General features: G+C 54.2%; 5 protein-coding genes across 6 annotated transcripts in view; 3 read left to right on the top strand and 2 right to left on the bottom strand.

Moving 5' to 3' along the window:
* Nucleotides 1-42: 42 nt before the first annotated feature.
* On the bottom strand, nt 43-5,564 carry H310_01164 (hypothetical protein). Its single transcript, XM_008864207.1, has 16 exons — nt 5,041-5,564; nt 4,692-4,985; nt 3,958-4,646; nt 3,696-3,914; nt 2,884-3,652; nt 2,139-2,834; nt 1,987-2,081; nt 1,846-1,935; nt 1,737-1,800; nt 1,601-1,695; nt 1,373-1,529; nt 1,213-1,323; nt 1,000-1,155; nt 910-954; nt 758-850; nt 43-702 (listed from the first exon to the last, which is right to left on the bottom strand). The coding sequence occupies exons 1-16, from the start codon at nt 5,503-5,505 to the stop codon at nt 133-135; spliced, it is 4,608 nt and encodes a 1,535-aa protein (XP_008862429.1). The 5' UTR covers nt 5,506-5,564; the 3' UTR covers nt 43-132.
* A 134-nt stretch (nt 5,565-5,698) lies between these two features.
* Nucleotides 5,699-7,455, top strand: H310_01163 (hypothetical protein). Its single transcript, XM_008864206.1, has 8 exons — nt 5,699-5,827; nt 5,877-6,250; nt 6,303-6,426; nt 6,476-6,607; nt 6,667-6,825; nt 6,872-7,042; nt 7,087-7,168; nt 7,214-7,455. Exons 1-8 carry the CDS (start codon nt 5,708-5,710, stop codon nt 7,396-7,398), a joined length of 1,347 nt encoding a protein of 448 aa, XP_008862428.1. The 5' UTR covers nt 5,699-5,707; the 3' UTR covers nt 7,399-7,455.
* On the bottom strand, nt 7,158-11,962 carry H310_01162. 2 transcript variants are annotated; one of them, XM_008864204.1, is made up of 10 exons: nt 11,212-11,962; nt 10,497-11,128; nt 10,195-10,434; nt 9,921-10,139; nt 9,257-9,871; nt 8,804-9,190; nt 8,450-8,749; nt 8,245-8,406; nt 8,022-8,187; nt 7,158-7,966 (listed from the first exon to the last, which is right to left on the bottom strand). In XM_008864204.1, the coding sequence occupies exons 1-10, from the start codon at nt 11,900-11,902 to the stop codon at nt 7,479-7,481; spliced, it is 3,900 nt and encodes a 1,299-aa protein (XP_008862426.1). In that variant the 5' UTR covers nt 11,903-11,962; the 3' UTR covers nt 7,158-7,478. The 2 variants fall into 2 exon arrangements, with proteins under 2 accessions (XP_008862426.1, XP_008862427.1); XM_008864205.1 differs by lacking the exon at nt 7,158-7,966 and having other exon boundaries at nt 7,976-8,187.
* A 368-nt stretch (nt 11,963-12,330) lies between these two features.
* Nucleotides 12,331-13,446, top strand: H310_01161 (hypothetical protein). Its single transcript, XM_008864203.1, has one exon. It carries the CDS (start codon nt 12,428-12,430, stop codon nt 13,088-13,090), a length of 663 nt encoding a protein of 220 aa, XP_008862425.1. The 5' UTR covers nt 12,331-12,427; the 3' UTR covers nt 13,091-13,446.
* The window catches only part of H310_01160 (hypothetical protein), a gene marked incomplete at its 3' end in the record, with an annotated part of 4,656 nt that continues 3,697 nt past the window's right edge, over nt 13,445-14,403 (top strand). Inside the window, exons 1-2 of the mRNA XM_008864202.1 lie at nt 13,445-13,854; nt 13,915-14,379. Coding sequence (XP_008862424.1) covers nt 13,801-13,854; nt 13,915-14,379 — 519 coding nt within the window. The 5' untranslated portion in view covers nt 13,445-13,800. The remainder of the gene's footprint in view (nt 13,855-13,914; nt 14,380-14,403) is intronic.

Below are 14,403 nucleotides of genomic sequence, written 5' to 3'. Positions count from 1 at the left end.
GAGGATATATTTTCTTTCACGGGTAGTAGATACTAGTAAGCATCACCGTATCTCCATTCAACTTATATTGCACACTACTAGCAGTAGTACTTAAGAGCATCCGAAGGAAGTATCCGTGGATGATCGAAACTGTCACACGACCTCGTCGTCTTCATGCACAGTCTCGGATTCTTCGGTCAAGGCCGCCGAAGGGCTCGCAGAGCCGGCCAATTTGGCCATCTTCATGAGAGTGCTTAGCTTCTTGACGGCTTTGGCAGCTTTCGACATATTCATGCGCCGGACTTTCTTGACCGCGTTGTCGTACAGGTCCAGCTGGGACTCGAGGACGCTCTCGCTCGCCCCGTTGGCCATGTTGAGCATCTCCGACCGCAAAGACTCTTCGAGCCGCGCTATGTCCGACGCGTCTTCGTCCTTTATATCTCCACATCCCTTGCTTTCGTCCATGTGTTGTACAAAGTCGACGACTCCAGAGCTCGGTCGGTCACCGATTTTCGCTGTCGGCGGTTGGTTTTGCTTGGGAGCATCGCGAAAGAGGCCGAATTTGGACGTCATGATGCGGGTGACTGCTTCCTTAAAGTACTCCTCCTTCTGCTTAATCTCGCTGATCGCCCCTTCGTTCAGGTCCTTGAATCGATGGATATCACGCAGGATCATGCGATGGGAAAGCCACGCCGTCTCGGAGTCGATGCGTTTTGCAATGATCTTCGTCACAAGCATGATTATTTCGTCAACGTTTTGAAACAACACGACGATGTACCATGTTCAAAATCTTCACGCGCAGCAGCAGCGACGTTGACGTTTCGCTGTGCGGAATGCTCTCGATTGCCTTGACAATTTCTGCTTCGTGACTCTACCATACACCATTAGCCATCACGAATATGCGGTGGGTCGCCACATCGCAAGTCGCACCCTCCAGGACTCTTCGAGGAGCTCAAATTGCTCGTTCTCGTATTCCTAACACAGCACCGTTTTCCTTTCGACAATGACTACCCCTCATACTGGAAACGATGTCGAGTTGTTGGCACCAGAAGTCACTTTAAACTTGTTCACGCGGCTCGAAAGCACCCCTTGATCAATGATAACATTGACAAAGCGCTGCTTGGTTATCGTGTCAAACATGGGATCGAGCAAGGCTTCTTTGAACATCTTGACGATCTACATGTATCCATGAGCTCCTGGCACACACCCTTCGCATCCTTGAAAAGGGCGTGCCTCTCGATCCGACACACATGGTGCCAAATTGCGCACAACAGTCGCAAACTCATCAAACCCCATCTTGTCGTCCCCGTTAATGTCTCCTGCCGTGTAGATATCTTCCAGCATCTGCGACGGATGGCCCCATCGTGCATTTTGAGCATGGACAAGCTCGTACCGATTCGACGTTCGTTTTCATTTTCACGTATTCTTCCAGGGCAATTTCAAGCGCCACGTCTTGGTCGATCGACGTCGGATCGTCCGCCATGGCATTTCGCGCCAGTCTCTCCTTCACAAACGTTGTCGTGCAAAACGGACCAAATCGCCGATCGTAGCTATGCAACACCAAAACGTGCACACGATGCATCATGGAGGGGACTAGCACGGCCACAACACGACGACGTACCCATCGTCCAAGATCATGTGCATGGTCGACAGCGGTACGGGGTTTGCCGTCGCCTGGACGGCAAACGTTCCGTTTGTCCAGACGTTCATGAGGCTCTGGATGGAATTGAGACGAGGATGGTCATGGCTCGGCTCACCAGGGCAAAGTTGAGGGCGCTATAATCCAAGAGAGGTGGAAAGAGCCCGAGAAATCGGCAGAATCTAATGAACTCGTTACGACGACACAATCGAAGGCGACGAACGCACAGAAGAGCCTTCTTGCTTTTCTTTTTCTGCTTCTTCAGCGACAGGAGCAACTTGGACAAGTGCTGCATGGCCAATTTGCGCAATCCATACCTACGAGGGAGCGGTGCTGAGCATCTTGTCCAGGGTGGTATGAAGACATACTTTCGCAAGTACCAATCGTACACAAAATCAATGAATGCCGTCGTGTTGGGGTTGTCTTGTTCGGTTAAGTTGCACTCGTACCGCTCGCAGTAGATCTGCAACGAGCATGCATGAGCGACGTGGACACACAATCTATGAGTGTGCTGACAGACTTGATAGATGAGTTTGTGAACAGTGCCGACGTTCAGCACGCTCTTGTTTTCGACAAACATCTCGGACAATTCAGTCACGGAGATGCCAAGGACGTTGGGCTTTTTTAGTCGCGTGTTTTCCCACAGCGTGCCAGGCAGAAGCCCTTGTTGGAACAGCCCCGGGACCCTGCGACCACGCATGAGCTGCGAATCGTTGGTCACACTTGAGTGGTGTTGCGTGGGCGGATGCATCTGGCCCTCACCCCGGACACTCGCGTGGTGGGATGGAGGACTGGCTGCCTTGTCCTTGTCGCTGACTGGATGCGATTTTGAACTTGTGTTATCGTCGAGAAGGGCTTTGACTTGGTTAGACAAATCCACGATGTATCGCGGAATTGCGCTGACTCGAGTGTCATTCAGGACGCTGTCGATGTTGAGAAGTGCTGGAGGTAGCCGATACGTTATGGCCGTCGATGACGGCACGCCGCTTCTTCTATCGCCGCCTGAGCTATCACTGCTTTTGCCATCACAACTTCTGACTTTGCTGTCGTTGCTTGATGCTAAAATTGCCTTCAAGCTCGTCGCAAGGTCGTCCAGACCAGTGTACAGTGGCTCGACGTATTCATCTCCGGTAACTTGCATCGAGGCAATCATCGAGTTGAGGCAGCTGTCCACTGAATCGCTTTTGTGTTTTGTCTGAGATTTCATCACGACCACCTACACGGACAGGGCATGTCATGGCGCCGCTCGCGAACGCGTAAAATACTTGGATCGTTTCGAGTATAGTGAGAATTCCCTTGTCAAGGCTGCTCCTTTTTGCCAGCGCCTCGTCAAGCAGTCGAGCAACTTCCGACACAATGTCTAACTTTGGAGCTGCCCTGGCCGACGCTCCATGTACTGGAGCCTCCGGCACGAGCTTGTTGATGAACTTTTGTAGCGCTGCCACATGGACTCTTGTCGTTTTGTCGAGCGGTCCAGCTTGGAGTTCGAGCTCGACCTTTTGTTCCAGGACGCTGCACAGCGACTCGATGTCGAGCATTTTCACTCGGTCAAGTCCAACGTCGTCACCGCGTTTGTTCTGCGTGGACGTGACAAAGTCGATGAGCAATTCGGACACCTTTTGTTCGTTGGTTTGGTCGGTAGGTTCGTCGTTGAGAAGCGCCTTGACTTGGTCGGTGAGAGTCCTGATGACGGTGGACGTTGCGTGCAGTTGGTTTATGTTACTTTGCCGCCGGGACGACGTCGTTGTGATGGATTCCGCAAACCCGGTTGGAGTCGGTGCTTCTTGCGTTGCCGGTGCAGTCTCGTGAGCCGTGGGGGGCGCCCCAGGGCGTTTCTGCAGTTTACCCATCATGTGATGTTCCAGCTGCTCGATCAACAGAATTGTCTTGCTCTCTTTTTCCTTCACCCCTTCCTCGGTCGAGATGCTCAGGATCTGGTTCACGATATCCCCCGGGAATCCTTTGCGCAAGAACGCCCGGATGTCGGCGGGAGTGGGGACGGGAGCGATTGGACTTGTAGTTTCCACGATGGCTCTAATATCGACGTCGCATCAAAAGCAACACAAACGACACGTACTTTGGCCGTGGAATGGAATCGCTCGTATCGTCTCGCCGGTGTAGAAAGTCGGTGATGGACGCCGCATGCGCTTTGACGGTGTCAGGCACTTGGTTGTCTAGCTGGTTCTTGAACAGGTCCAACAGAGAAATCGCGCACTCCTTGAAATGTGGGCTGTCCAGGAGATTCACCGCCATGTCCTTTGCGTGGTACGCGGCTTTTAGCTTTTCATGCATGAGCCTACATGCACGGGGATCACCTTGACCCAGCGCACATGGCGTACCATTCCAACAGCATCGTTGCAACGAGCACCACTTCCGCCGGTACTGACGCCGTGTCTTTCGAGTACTCGATAAACGCGTGCAAGTGGTGCATCAAGTTTTCGCTGTACGTGCTAACTGTCCACATGTCCTTGGCGAGCAAGTGCGGGTGGTCCTTTCGTCCAAAAGCTTGGTAGTCCTGCATCAGGACGAGCTTCAAGCTCTTGTCGGACGTGATGACAGACCGACGAATGCGTTTGGTCGGGGTGCGAGGCGGCGGCGAATCCAACCAGCCCAACGTGTCGTCGCTCTCGATTCCGCCGTTGACCTGGATTCCTTTGTGACGAACTTGAATCGGCTCCAACCCCGACGGTTTGTTGTCTCGCATGTTCTTGCGCCACTTGTGCAGCTGGCGCGCTTGATTGCTGGCTTGCACCGACATGGACACGACTGCCCCGATCGTGGACAACTTGGCTTGCGGTCCTTTTGTGGCACTGGTCGCTTTTGCTTCGAACCCCAAGTCTTCGAGAACGCGGTGGAGGATGTACGTGCTGTTGTCGAGAAGGACGCGGACCAAGTCCGTTTCGATCTCGGACACGTTGCTGAAGACTTGGACGAGGAACGCCATGCGTTCGCGCTTGGGTAGTTTCCAAAAGTTGAGCAGTACACTGGCCGTGGCTTCTTGGAGAAGACCAATGTCGGATGAATGCACCTGTGGTGCCGTGACAGCCATGTTATGGATACATGGGCTCCTTACCATTTCCCACGACTGGTCGGCTGTTGAATTCTTGAGCAACTGGACTTCTCGCTCGAGTTGGTGGCAATACCAGTAAAGCGGGATCTTCTCGTGGTGCGTGGGGGTCAGTGTTGCCGTGACTGCCATTGATGCCGACACGTTGGAGCAGAAGAGGCCTTGTACGATTACTTCTTTTAGCGCTGACAGCGCCGACACGTATCGAAGCACGAGTTTCGAATGCATGTCGCCTTCGCGGACGAATACATACGGCAACGACGAGAAGAATGTCTCGACAATGGCCCACAAATTCCGTCCCTGTCCATCAATTTCCTGTGTGAACGACGACCACGTGGATGAAGAAGGAACTGACATTGTCCGAATACTTGTCCGCTTCCCACTGTTTGACGAGAGATGAAATGACACGCTGTCCGCGATCGCTTGTTAGGACTTCAAATGTGACTTTGTTGGAGGCCAAGAGGGACAGTGAAGGTTCGATGTTGCTTCCCAGCGGCTTGTCTGGTGACACAATCCAGTCTCGAAGGTCCAACTTTGGATGCAGCAAATGCGACATTGGTGCTGCGTCTCTCAGTTTCTGGTCGAACAAGAGCATGTCTTGAAGGGTTCCCGTCCCGTTGCTATGGCACTCGGCGTAGTTCCCAGGGAGGATGTTCACATGGTCTCTCGATGTGAACTCGAGACCGCGCAGTTCGTTCGACTTTTGCACCTGCTTTGCTTTGCGCGGAGATGGTGACGAGTGGCCGTCGCTATGGTGAGGAGGTGGCATTTTTGCCTTGTGCGGGCTCTTCGTCAGTGGAAGGAGCGGCGTCGGCAGCATGGCGCATCGATGAACGCCGCGCTGCCACCGTCGTACGAACAGTCGTCGGTTCAACGACGGAATCCTGCGCCTGTCCAATCGGAAGCGGTTAAAGCACGAATTGTAGGTCATGATTGGCTGATTTCAAATTCTCGACGGCGATTGGATGACGAATAATGGAATTGGTTCTTGGAGGCGGGTGATTGATCCATTGTTGCAGGCCATGACGACGTACGACCGGCTCGTCCAGCGCCTCCTGCGAGTCAACCAGTTCCCACACACGGTGAAGATGGGTTTGCGCAACTCTATTGCACTGCACGAAGCGCTGGGGTCGCCAGCCAAGGTACGCGCAGATTGCGATGGGTGCTTCTAACAAAATGGTGTTTGTGCAGCATTTCGACACAATCCACATTGCAGGCACGAACGGCAAAGGCTCTGTATCATGGAAACTTGCGAAGGCCCTAGAGTCGTCGGGGTTTAAAACAGGATTGTTTGTGTCTCCTCACGTCTCGTGCTTTCGTGAACGCATCCAAGTCAACGGCAACCTCATCTCGGAGGCTCAACTTGAGGACCTCCTGCCGACCATCTTCGACAAGAGCACGCAACTTGCCATCCCAGCCACGTTCTTTGAGCTCACAACAGCGCTGGCGCTGCAGCATTTTGCTCGCGAAGAAGTGGACTGTGTTGTGTTGGAAACTGGTCTTGGAGGGCGGCTCGATGCCACGAACATTGTCACCCCAGTCGTGTCAGTCATCACGTCCATAGGGTACGTCCACGAACAACTGCGACGAACCCTTCTCTAACGTGATCTTGACCAGGCTGGATCACACGAGTATCTTGGGATCGACGCTCCCAGAGATCGCACGGGAGAAGGCTGGCATTATCAAGCCCTCCGTGCCAGTGGTGTGTGGCCCCAACACGCAGCCCGACGTCATGCGCGAGGTGCGTGCTTTCGCGACTGGCGTCTGACTGAACAAGCATGCCTTGGCAGTTTGCACAACGTGCGAATGCGCCGATAGCTTTTCTCAACGACACACCGCGGTACGCCGATGACTTCAACGTTGAAAACACCGACCTCGCAACGCTCGCCGCGGAAACGCTCAACCAGAGTGGCAAGAGCAAGGTATTATCTCCTCTTCACCTCGTAGAACCAAGTGCTGCTTCGTCTAATGCGTCGCGCAGGTTCACATCAAGCTGGAAAGTCCTCTAGTCCAACACGCGCTGCAGTCTCGACCGCCCTGCCGGTTCGAAACTGTTCAAGTTCCCCACCACGGCGTGACTGCCGTGTTGGACGTCGCGCACAACTTACCAGCATTTGATCGCTTGCTCAAGTTGCTCCAGGTAAAGCAGCCGTGGTCGCGAGCATCTCCAGCAGCATTGTCCGTAGGCCACGTTTCGGCATCACTCGTTTCGTTTTGTGTGTGGTTTTTCCGCCGACAAAGACATTGGGCACGTGATCGACTCGATCATGGCCACGCGTGCCTCCCACGTGCATTTCGTCCAGGGGTACCATCCGCGGTGCGCGTCGATGGTCGAAATTCAGCACGCTCTGGGAAAGGTCCGCGAACGTTCGTGTTTTGTTCCGACTGAATGGTCGTGTAGACGGCCCAAGATGCCGTGTCGTTTCACTCGGCCGAGGGAAATGAAACCAGTGTCGGCGCCGGGGTCAAAGCCGCCATTCACGGTACGTTGCGTCAAGACGAGGAATGCACTGACTTGCCCCGTGCAGCCGCCGCCGAAAAGAACTCGTCGGACGAAGAAATTGTTGTCGTGTGTGGCAGTGTGTTTATCATGGCGGAAGCTCGCCAGGCGCTGGGATTCAACGAGCCCGTCGACAGCGACGACGTCAAGCGGATTTCTGGCGTCGGCCTCAAGACAGCGCGCGAACGGGAGGCATCGTTGCAACCGAAGTAGACAACAGGGAAGGTAGCAATGTAGATGATCACTCAAATGGTTCTTTGTTCAGCAGCAGTGATCGTGATCGTCGGGTGTCGTTACAAGCGCAAAGAATACCCGTCCGGAGAATGGTAGTATCCGCCCGACGCCGCATGAGCGGACGACGACGACGCTTGACCGTACGTGGTGGAACCGCCCCGCTGGGAATCGTGGCCCCCCACCAGCATCGACAGCACGCTGTCCTGCTTTTCGGCACGCTTGCGTTCACGGCGACGCTGGGTCTTGTTCAGCTTGACTTCGCCCCCGATCGGCACGTACACGCCTGTCTTTGCCTTGGGCTTTGTCTCTTCGATTTCAGCGGCGTTTGCTCGTTCGACAGCTTCCGCCTGTTTCGCCTTTTCGTCGGCGACCAGATTGAACGCTGCCTGTGCTTGCTGGCGCTTCTGGTAGTCACGTTGGGTAGCCACAGCCGCTGCAATCTTCTCGTCCATCCATTCCTTGGCAGAGGCGACCGCAGCTTTGTCTCCCTTCAACGACACACAGCCTTCCCCGGTCGCATCGACCTTCTTGAAGTCAATTTGCAATCCTACACCTCGTCCGAATGAAGAGGTCGCTGAGATTCCAACGACTCTGTCACGTACCAGGGTACTCGGCTTGAAGTGCCTTGATGTTGGCCCCGCTTTTGCCAATTAGCGAGCCCACAATATCAGACGATGGAAGCACAATCGTGATTGCCGTCATCGTGGCCACGAGCTCTTCCAGCCGTTGCAGTGCAGCGGCCCGTTCCGTAATGTCCTTCGCATGAATCTACCCACCAAAGCATGCCACCGTGGGTGCATCACGGTCCCGCCATACCACAACTACCTTGATCCCAACGCCGGTAGGGGTCTGTTTGTCGACCGAAAACGACACGTTTGAAGGACTCTTGCGCTTCAACGCGAGCGCAAAATCGACGAGATTGTGTGGGACTTCGACAGACACGCATTCGCTGTCATACGTGTCCATGAGGTTTTGCACCAATTTAATCTAGAGCTCCCCGTTAGCCAAGGACGAGTCGGGTTGGCCTCACCGCGTTTGCCACGTTCGCTTCGACTTTGGAGTGGATTGTGAGTGTGCGAGGTGCGGTCGCGTCGTCCGTGTCGACAGCGGACAAGGTCAACGTCGCTTGGCTCTCCGCGGACAGCCGCTTGATCGTGTCGCCGTTCTTGCCGACGAGGATAGGAGCCAAATAGGACGGAATCGCCACGTCCTTGTATTCTCTCAAGTGGGCACGCAGGCTGTCTTGGAGCGTTTTGTGCACAACAGCCGTGTTGGCCTCGGAATCCGTAAAGATCTTGATCGAATCTTTGGATCCGAGGGACAAGATCGCCTGGACAAAGCACACTCATTAGAACCAAAAGCGCAGGGGCCAGCACAAACAAACATTGAATTTCGACACGAGCGGCAGTGTCTGAAACACGCGCGCAATCGACGACTGCGGGACGTTGGAAAGGACTTTAAAGTGCGTCGGAAAGAAGAACTGCAGCACGACTTCGACACGGTGCTTGGCTTCAAGGACCTTGGGCAGCGACGGGCCTTCGATCGACAGCACGACGCCTGAATAGCTCTTCTTGTCGTTCTTGAAGCGGATGACAGTTTTGGTTTGTTTCATAACCTGATGGACGTTTTCGTGGATGCCTTCGTTCGACGACCCTTTGAGCGACGCCACATGGGCCGCCGACGGCAGTGGAATCGACACTGCCACATGGGCTTCTGTCACCATTTCGAAAAAACGCTTCAGCTTGCCCACACCGAGGGCATACCCTCGAATCTAACGAATCCAGTCACTGCTACGTGAATCCAACTCTCGAAAGCCATTGAGCAAGGCAACGCGTACCTTGACGAGCTTGCCCTCGTCCACCACGACGGCCTTGACGGCGCCCTCCGCTTCCAGTTCCGAAATGTACAACGAGGTGGCGGGATCTCTCACATACGCATCAAACGTTTGGCGGCTGTCCACAGGAAGTTTGACACTTTCCTGCACAGTTGTAGTTTGGAGCAAGTCCAAGATGGCGGCCACAGCGCTGTCAACAAGGTCCTTGGACGCGCCTTTCACGCGGACTTGGCCATGGGGAAATGCGTCGATCGAGACGTTGGGGAACTCTTCGCGCAGTTTGTTGATTTGTTCCCCTTTGCGACCGATAATGACCCCCGTGGCAAAGTCGTCAAAGGACAGAAGCTGTCGATGCGACGAGTTGAGTAGAACGTCAATGGCGGCCGTGGCCAATGCCAACTGTTCTTCACTGCCTGCCAGCTGCAGCTCACGAGACGGCGATGACTCATCGGCATCCAGCACACGCAGCTGGCACCCCGTGTCGGCTTGCAACTTATTGATAGTTTCGCCTTTCTTCCCAATGACGATCGTCACTTCGTCTTGATCGAGTGGCAAGTACACGACTTGGTGTGCGCGGTTCAGCGCTTCCAGCAACAAGGCCGCCTTTTCAATGCCAGCCTACACAGGGTCATTCAGCATCCCATGAATACAAGACAGAAATTCTTACAGTGGTGCCCGTGATCGTAATAGCGACGTCCGCGTGGTGCTTGGTCTTCTTTGGGGGAGCTTGGGGAAGCTGGATGCTGCTCTTCGTCTCCTGCTCGATTTCGTTCAATTTGGCGCGTTTGTTGTTCAAGAGCAACGGGACCAAGTGCGGTGAAGCGTGCACGACGACGCGCTGGTTGTTGGCCACGATTTCTTCGACAAGGGCGACCGCACTTGACGACTATCCGAGATGGCGTGAGACAAGGCGACAGGATGGACGAGAGAGAGGGAGCTACCTGCTCTTTCGTGCCCAGCACGCTGACGGTGTTGCCCGTGATGTTAATGCGCGCGCCACCGCTTTCCTTCTCAATCGCTTTGATTTTCGCTCCTTTCTTCCCAATGATAAGACTCAAACAGTTCGAGTCCACGTCGAATGACACAACGTTCGCGTTAAACTCCGCGACCGCCTTTTGCATCGCCGCCTTGAGGGCTTCCAATTGCGTTCGGTTCCCCGTCGCTTCGAACATTTGCTTGGGCTAGTCCATGCAGACGTCACCATCTACCACACTTCCTGACAAACACTACGGCTCAATTCTACCTTGACGACTTGCAAGCGGCAGTCCTGCGCGTCCTTGCGCAGATCGCGCAGTCGCACCGCTTTGTCCACCATTAAGTACTCGACAAAGATGGGAAATCTTTGGGCGTCCCAGCGGCCAAAGTACGTTTCATCGGTTGCGTACACCGCGATGGTGGACGCTCCTTGGTCGTAAATGAGCTCTTCCACGGCCGTTTGCGCGATTTGAACGCTTTCGAGGGGTCCAATGATGCGCAGACTGTTGACAACGCGGTCGATGTCCAACAGCGCGCCAGAATCCTCCATAATTTTGGAAATGACTTCGCCCTTCTTCCCGATCAGCTTGGGCAAGACATCCTGCGGTACATCAATTGTGACGGACGATGTGGTGAGGACCTTGATGGCCCGTTGCACCGCGTCTACACGATCCGCAGACGACGTGAACGAAATCACGTTGTCGGCGCGGTTCACGTCAATCTTGACAAAACACGACGCTTCTAGCGCCTTCAAGTGCTTGCCCTTCTGGATCATGAGCAATTTCAACGTGTCGGGGCGCACGGCCACCGAGTGCAGCGTGGCCGTCGCAATGCTATCCAGAGCGGACTCGATCATGGCATTGTTGGCTGGCGTGCTCGTGCACGAGACCACTTGCGACCCTACCAGACAAAAACAAATCTGTCAACAATATATTCAGGGTGTAATCAACACAAAGACTTCGCAAGTGGGCAAAAAGGCCTACCCGCTTCAACGTCGAGCAAAACATTGTACGATTCCTCGAGCTGACGTAGCTTGGCGAATCCTTTGCCCACGACGAGCCCCATCTTGTCCCTGGGTACCGTGATCGAGATGGTTTCAAACTGGTTGATCGAAACGTTCAAGGTCTCGGCCAGGCGAAGCTTTCTCAAGGTCAATTGGAGCTCCTTTTCTTGCGCTTCAGCTTGCTTGAGCGTGTCGAAGAGACTTTTCTTCTTGTCCTTGAGGTACTGCACGCGCGTGTTGAACTCTTCGTACTCGACCAGCTCGACTTTAAGTAATTTGATCGTTTCAATATCACGAAGGAGCTTTTTCTCGTCGTTCAGGGTCATTGACGTTGTATTGCGGCGAAACTCGAGCTTCTTCATTTGTTCGTCCAAGTCATCCGACCTGCCTTGCACACGTTTCTTAGGGTTCTTCAAAAGGCGCGACAGCTCTTCCTCGGCAGCCTTCGAGTCATTTGCCATCTTTTCCTTCCCACCTGCAAGCACCTCAAGCCGACACGCTACTTCAGCCGCGGTCGGAACCGCGATGACAGGGGCAGGTGGCGCTTGCGCAGATTTCGCAGCAAGCGCAACAGCAGCCTTAGCCTTGGTTGGTTCTGGGGGGGCAGCATCACCGCTGTTTCCAGCTGCAGGTGCAGCTGGGGCCTTGGACTTCTTGTTCTTGGAAGGCATGGTGGGAACCAGGTGTGATCTTTTCGCGTGCTTTGACCTCCTCAACTCTTGACCTCAAACTTGCGTTTCCAAGTTATCCGGATTATCCGAATAATGCTGTTGGGGAAAAGTGTTCAGTCAATTGAAGAAACGACTGCAACTATTACTTTGAAGTATGAAATTTGATCATACGATGCGATTCGCGTTTCTAACGCTTCTACTACGTAGTTGTTCTCAGCTGAGCCTCGAGCCCGACGTGCACGTGCCCTGTGTGTGCAGTCGGTGCTGGTAGGATTTGTATCCCATCCTCCGCTCCTCCGATGCTTGAGCGTAGTACGTTCTCATTGGCTAAATCTGCTTGCCTTGACGGGCAGTCAGTGTACCACAAGAGGGGGCTGACTTAGGGAACACTTCTAAATCGAGAATAATGTCACTTCACGATTTGTCAACTTGAGACCACTGCTCCGAACGCGATGGCTGGTTACGAACACCGGCAAAGGACAACAAAGAATACTTTAGCTGTCTTCAGACAAGCTAGCTGTTAACATGGAACTACATCAAGTGGAGTTGCCTGAAAGTTCTGTTAATGGTGGTAGGCAATCACGATCGGACAGATCGGACCGCGAAGCGTCCAATCGGTCAGCGCGTCCCGTGACTACCATGGCTCGAGGAACTCAACAAATGCGAACTACGAACCGGGTTCGCCGTGTGTTCAAGTCGCCGGAACGTCGGACCTTTGCAGGCCCGACAAAGGGAAGCCGTAGTCACGTGAGGTCGAAATACGCAAATGCACCGCTTGCTGATGATGAATACACCGCCGCAGAAGAGTCGGACGATGTGGACATGGAGCAAGAAGACGTGATTGTGCGAAACGCCCCAGCGTTACCGAAACCGCCGATGTTCAAGGGCTCGACGAAAGCTGAACGTCGGGTGTTCATGTCGGCGTACGACTTATGCAGCAACCAGACGTACGCGCTATCTGCCAACGGCCTGCGCCCGTTCGTGATGCCGGTTTGTGCGGATATGGACTTTGAATCGAAGTACCGCATTGTTGTATGGGACCTCGGTAAAGACCCTGACGAGGTGACTGAAGAAGAATGGGTTGCGTGGTTCAGGCTCGGTTTCGAAGTCGAACCTCGTGCGTTTGAGAGCCTGAAGAAGCGCGATAAAATGGTCTATTTGCTTCGATATGTCGATTCCCGACGCTGAGTCGCGTGCCGGCAAAATGTTGGATGGACTGGTTGCAGAAACGCGCCGCGATCGGCAGGAATGGATCCTCAAGGAAAAAGCACAAACCGTCGTTCAGTTTATCATCGACGCTGTGAAGCCCGCGTCTCTACAATTGGCGGTGGTGGAGCAGATGTCCATGACAAGGAACAAGTCGATGAGAAAGGACGTGCAACTGTTTATGCGGTGGTTGCGAAAATATGCGGTGAATCACGAGCGATACAACTGTTACGAGGTTGAGCCCAAGCCTCCTGTGAGGACGGCTGATTCACGACCATTGCGTGGGCGAACCGATCACTTCAAGGACGCAGATGGCAACGCGCGACAGCCAGCGAACCCGCCAGCGCGATTGCTCCCAACACACCGAGCTCGACTATGGGGTGCCTAAAGTGCAAGTCGACCGCGCATAGGATCCGCGAGTGCCCTAGAGTGACGAAAGAAGAAGCGACAGAGCTACTGAAGGCACATGCACAAGTGGAGATAAAATGACGCATTGATGGCCAGCGACAACGAAGCGACAATCCCGTGGGCCGCATGTCATCGATTCAGTGCGCTGATGGGGTTACTCCTCGTGATAACCTGCAATGCGTAGTTGAGGGGACTGTGCCTGTCAACGCCTCGCTGCTCGATTCGGGTGCAGACTTGTCAGTGGTTTAGTTTCTGCGTTGCTTGCCGCTGTTGCGACACCCGAGATGATGGATGTCGGCATCATGATGTTGCAGCCGTACGGGCCCAATGCACAACCTGTGCGTGTGACGAAGCAAGTTCGGTTGTCTCGTGTCGAATTTAAGACGGCGCATGGCTAGCTGCTCTTGCGTGGCCTGCGTATGGGGGTAGACGAATCTGTATCTGCGGTGGGGCTTACGCTCGGCTTGCCTGTGATACGCAAGCTGGGTTACGACGACAAGGGTTTGCTCGAAAACGCGTACTGTCATCAAGAGGTCTGGGATTTTGATGATGGCCTGACTGTGACGACTGGTGTGGCGAGGTACCGCTCACTGCGCGTCGCCGGGGTGGCGGATGAGATGGATGATGACGAAGGAATGTGTTTTGCCACGCCAGAGCTGTCTGGTGTGTCAGGCACCGACGAGCACAGTTGTGGTGACGTTGCTGCGGTGCGCGCAGTGCTTACGGCTAAAGTGGATGACGCAGCTGCCGAAGGGCTGTCGGCTGCGAGTGTGAACACGCTGCGCCATCTTGTGTTCGAATTCGAAGACGTGTTTCGCCTGCGATTTGGGAAAGATCCGCCTGAGAAAGTTGAACCGCAAAAGGTGCGCCTCAAGTCGGATGCTGTC

This window comes from Aphanomyces invadans (assembly GCF_000520115.1).
Source record: "Aphanomyces invadans strain NJM9701 unplaced genomic scaffold supercont1.2, whole genome shotgun sequence".
Classification (NCBI taxonomy): Eukaryota; Oomycota; class Saprolegniomycetes; order Saprolegniales; family Verrucalvaceae; genus Aphanomyces; species Aphanomyces invadans.
Note: the sequence above shows the minus strand (reverse complement) of the source record. Positions and strands in the feature narration are given on the sequence as shown.

Coding starts and splice junctions, on each gene's coding strand:
- H310_01164 (XM_008864207.1), bottom strand. CDS start 5,505: ATGCTGCCGACGCCGCTCCTTCCACTGACGAAGAGCCCGCACAAGGCA. Junction 1,156..1,212: donor CATGTGTGTCGGATCGAGAG/GCACGCCCTTTT, acceptor GGATACATGTAG/ATCGTCAAGATGTTCAAAGA. Junction 955..999: donor ACAACTCGACATCGTTTCCA/GTATGAGGGGTA, acceptor GTGCTGTGTTAG/GAATACGAGAACGAGCAATT.
- H310_01163 (XM_008864206.1), top strand. CDS start 5,708: ATGACGACGTACGACCGGCTCGTCCAGCGCCTCCTGCGAGTCAACCAG. Junction 6,427..6,475: donor AGCCCGACGTCATGCGCGAG/GTGCGTGCTTTC, acceptor ATGCCTTGGCAG/TTTGCACAACGTGCGAATGC. Junction 7,169..7,213: donor GGTCAAAGCCGCCATTCACG/GTACGTTGCGTC, acceptor TGCCCCGTGCAG/CCGCCGCCGAAAAGAACTCG.
- H310_01162 (XM_008864204.1), bottom strand. CDS start 11,902: ATGCCTTCCAAGAACAAGAAGTCCAAGGCCCCAGCTGCACCTGCAGCT. Junction 9,191..9,256: donor ACGAGGGCAAGCTCGTCAAG/GTACGCGTTGCC, acceptor TGGATTCGTTAG/ATTCGAGGGTATGCCCTCGG. Junction 7,967..8,021: donor ACTTCAAGCCGAGTACCCTG/GTACGTGACAGA, acceptor GACGAGGTGTAG/GATTGCAAATTGACTTCAAG.
- H310_01161 (XM_008864203.1), top strand. CDS start 12,428: ATGGAACTACATCAAGTGGAGTTGCCTGAAAGTTCTGTTAATGGTGGT.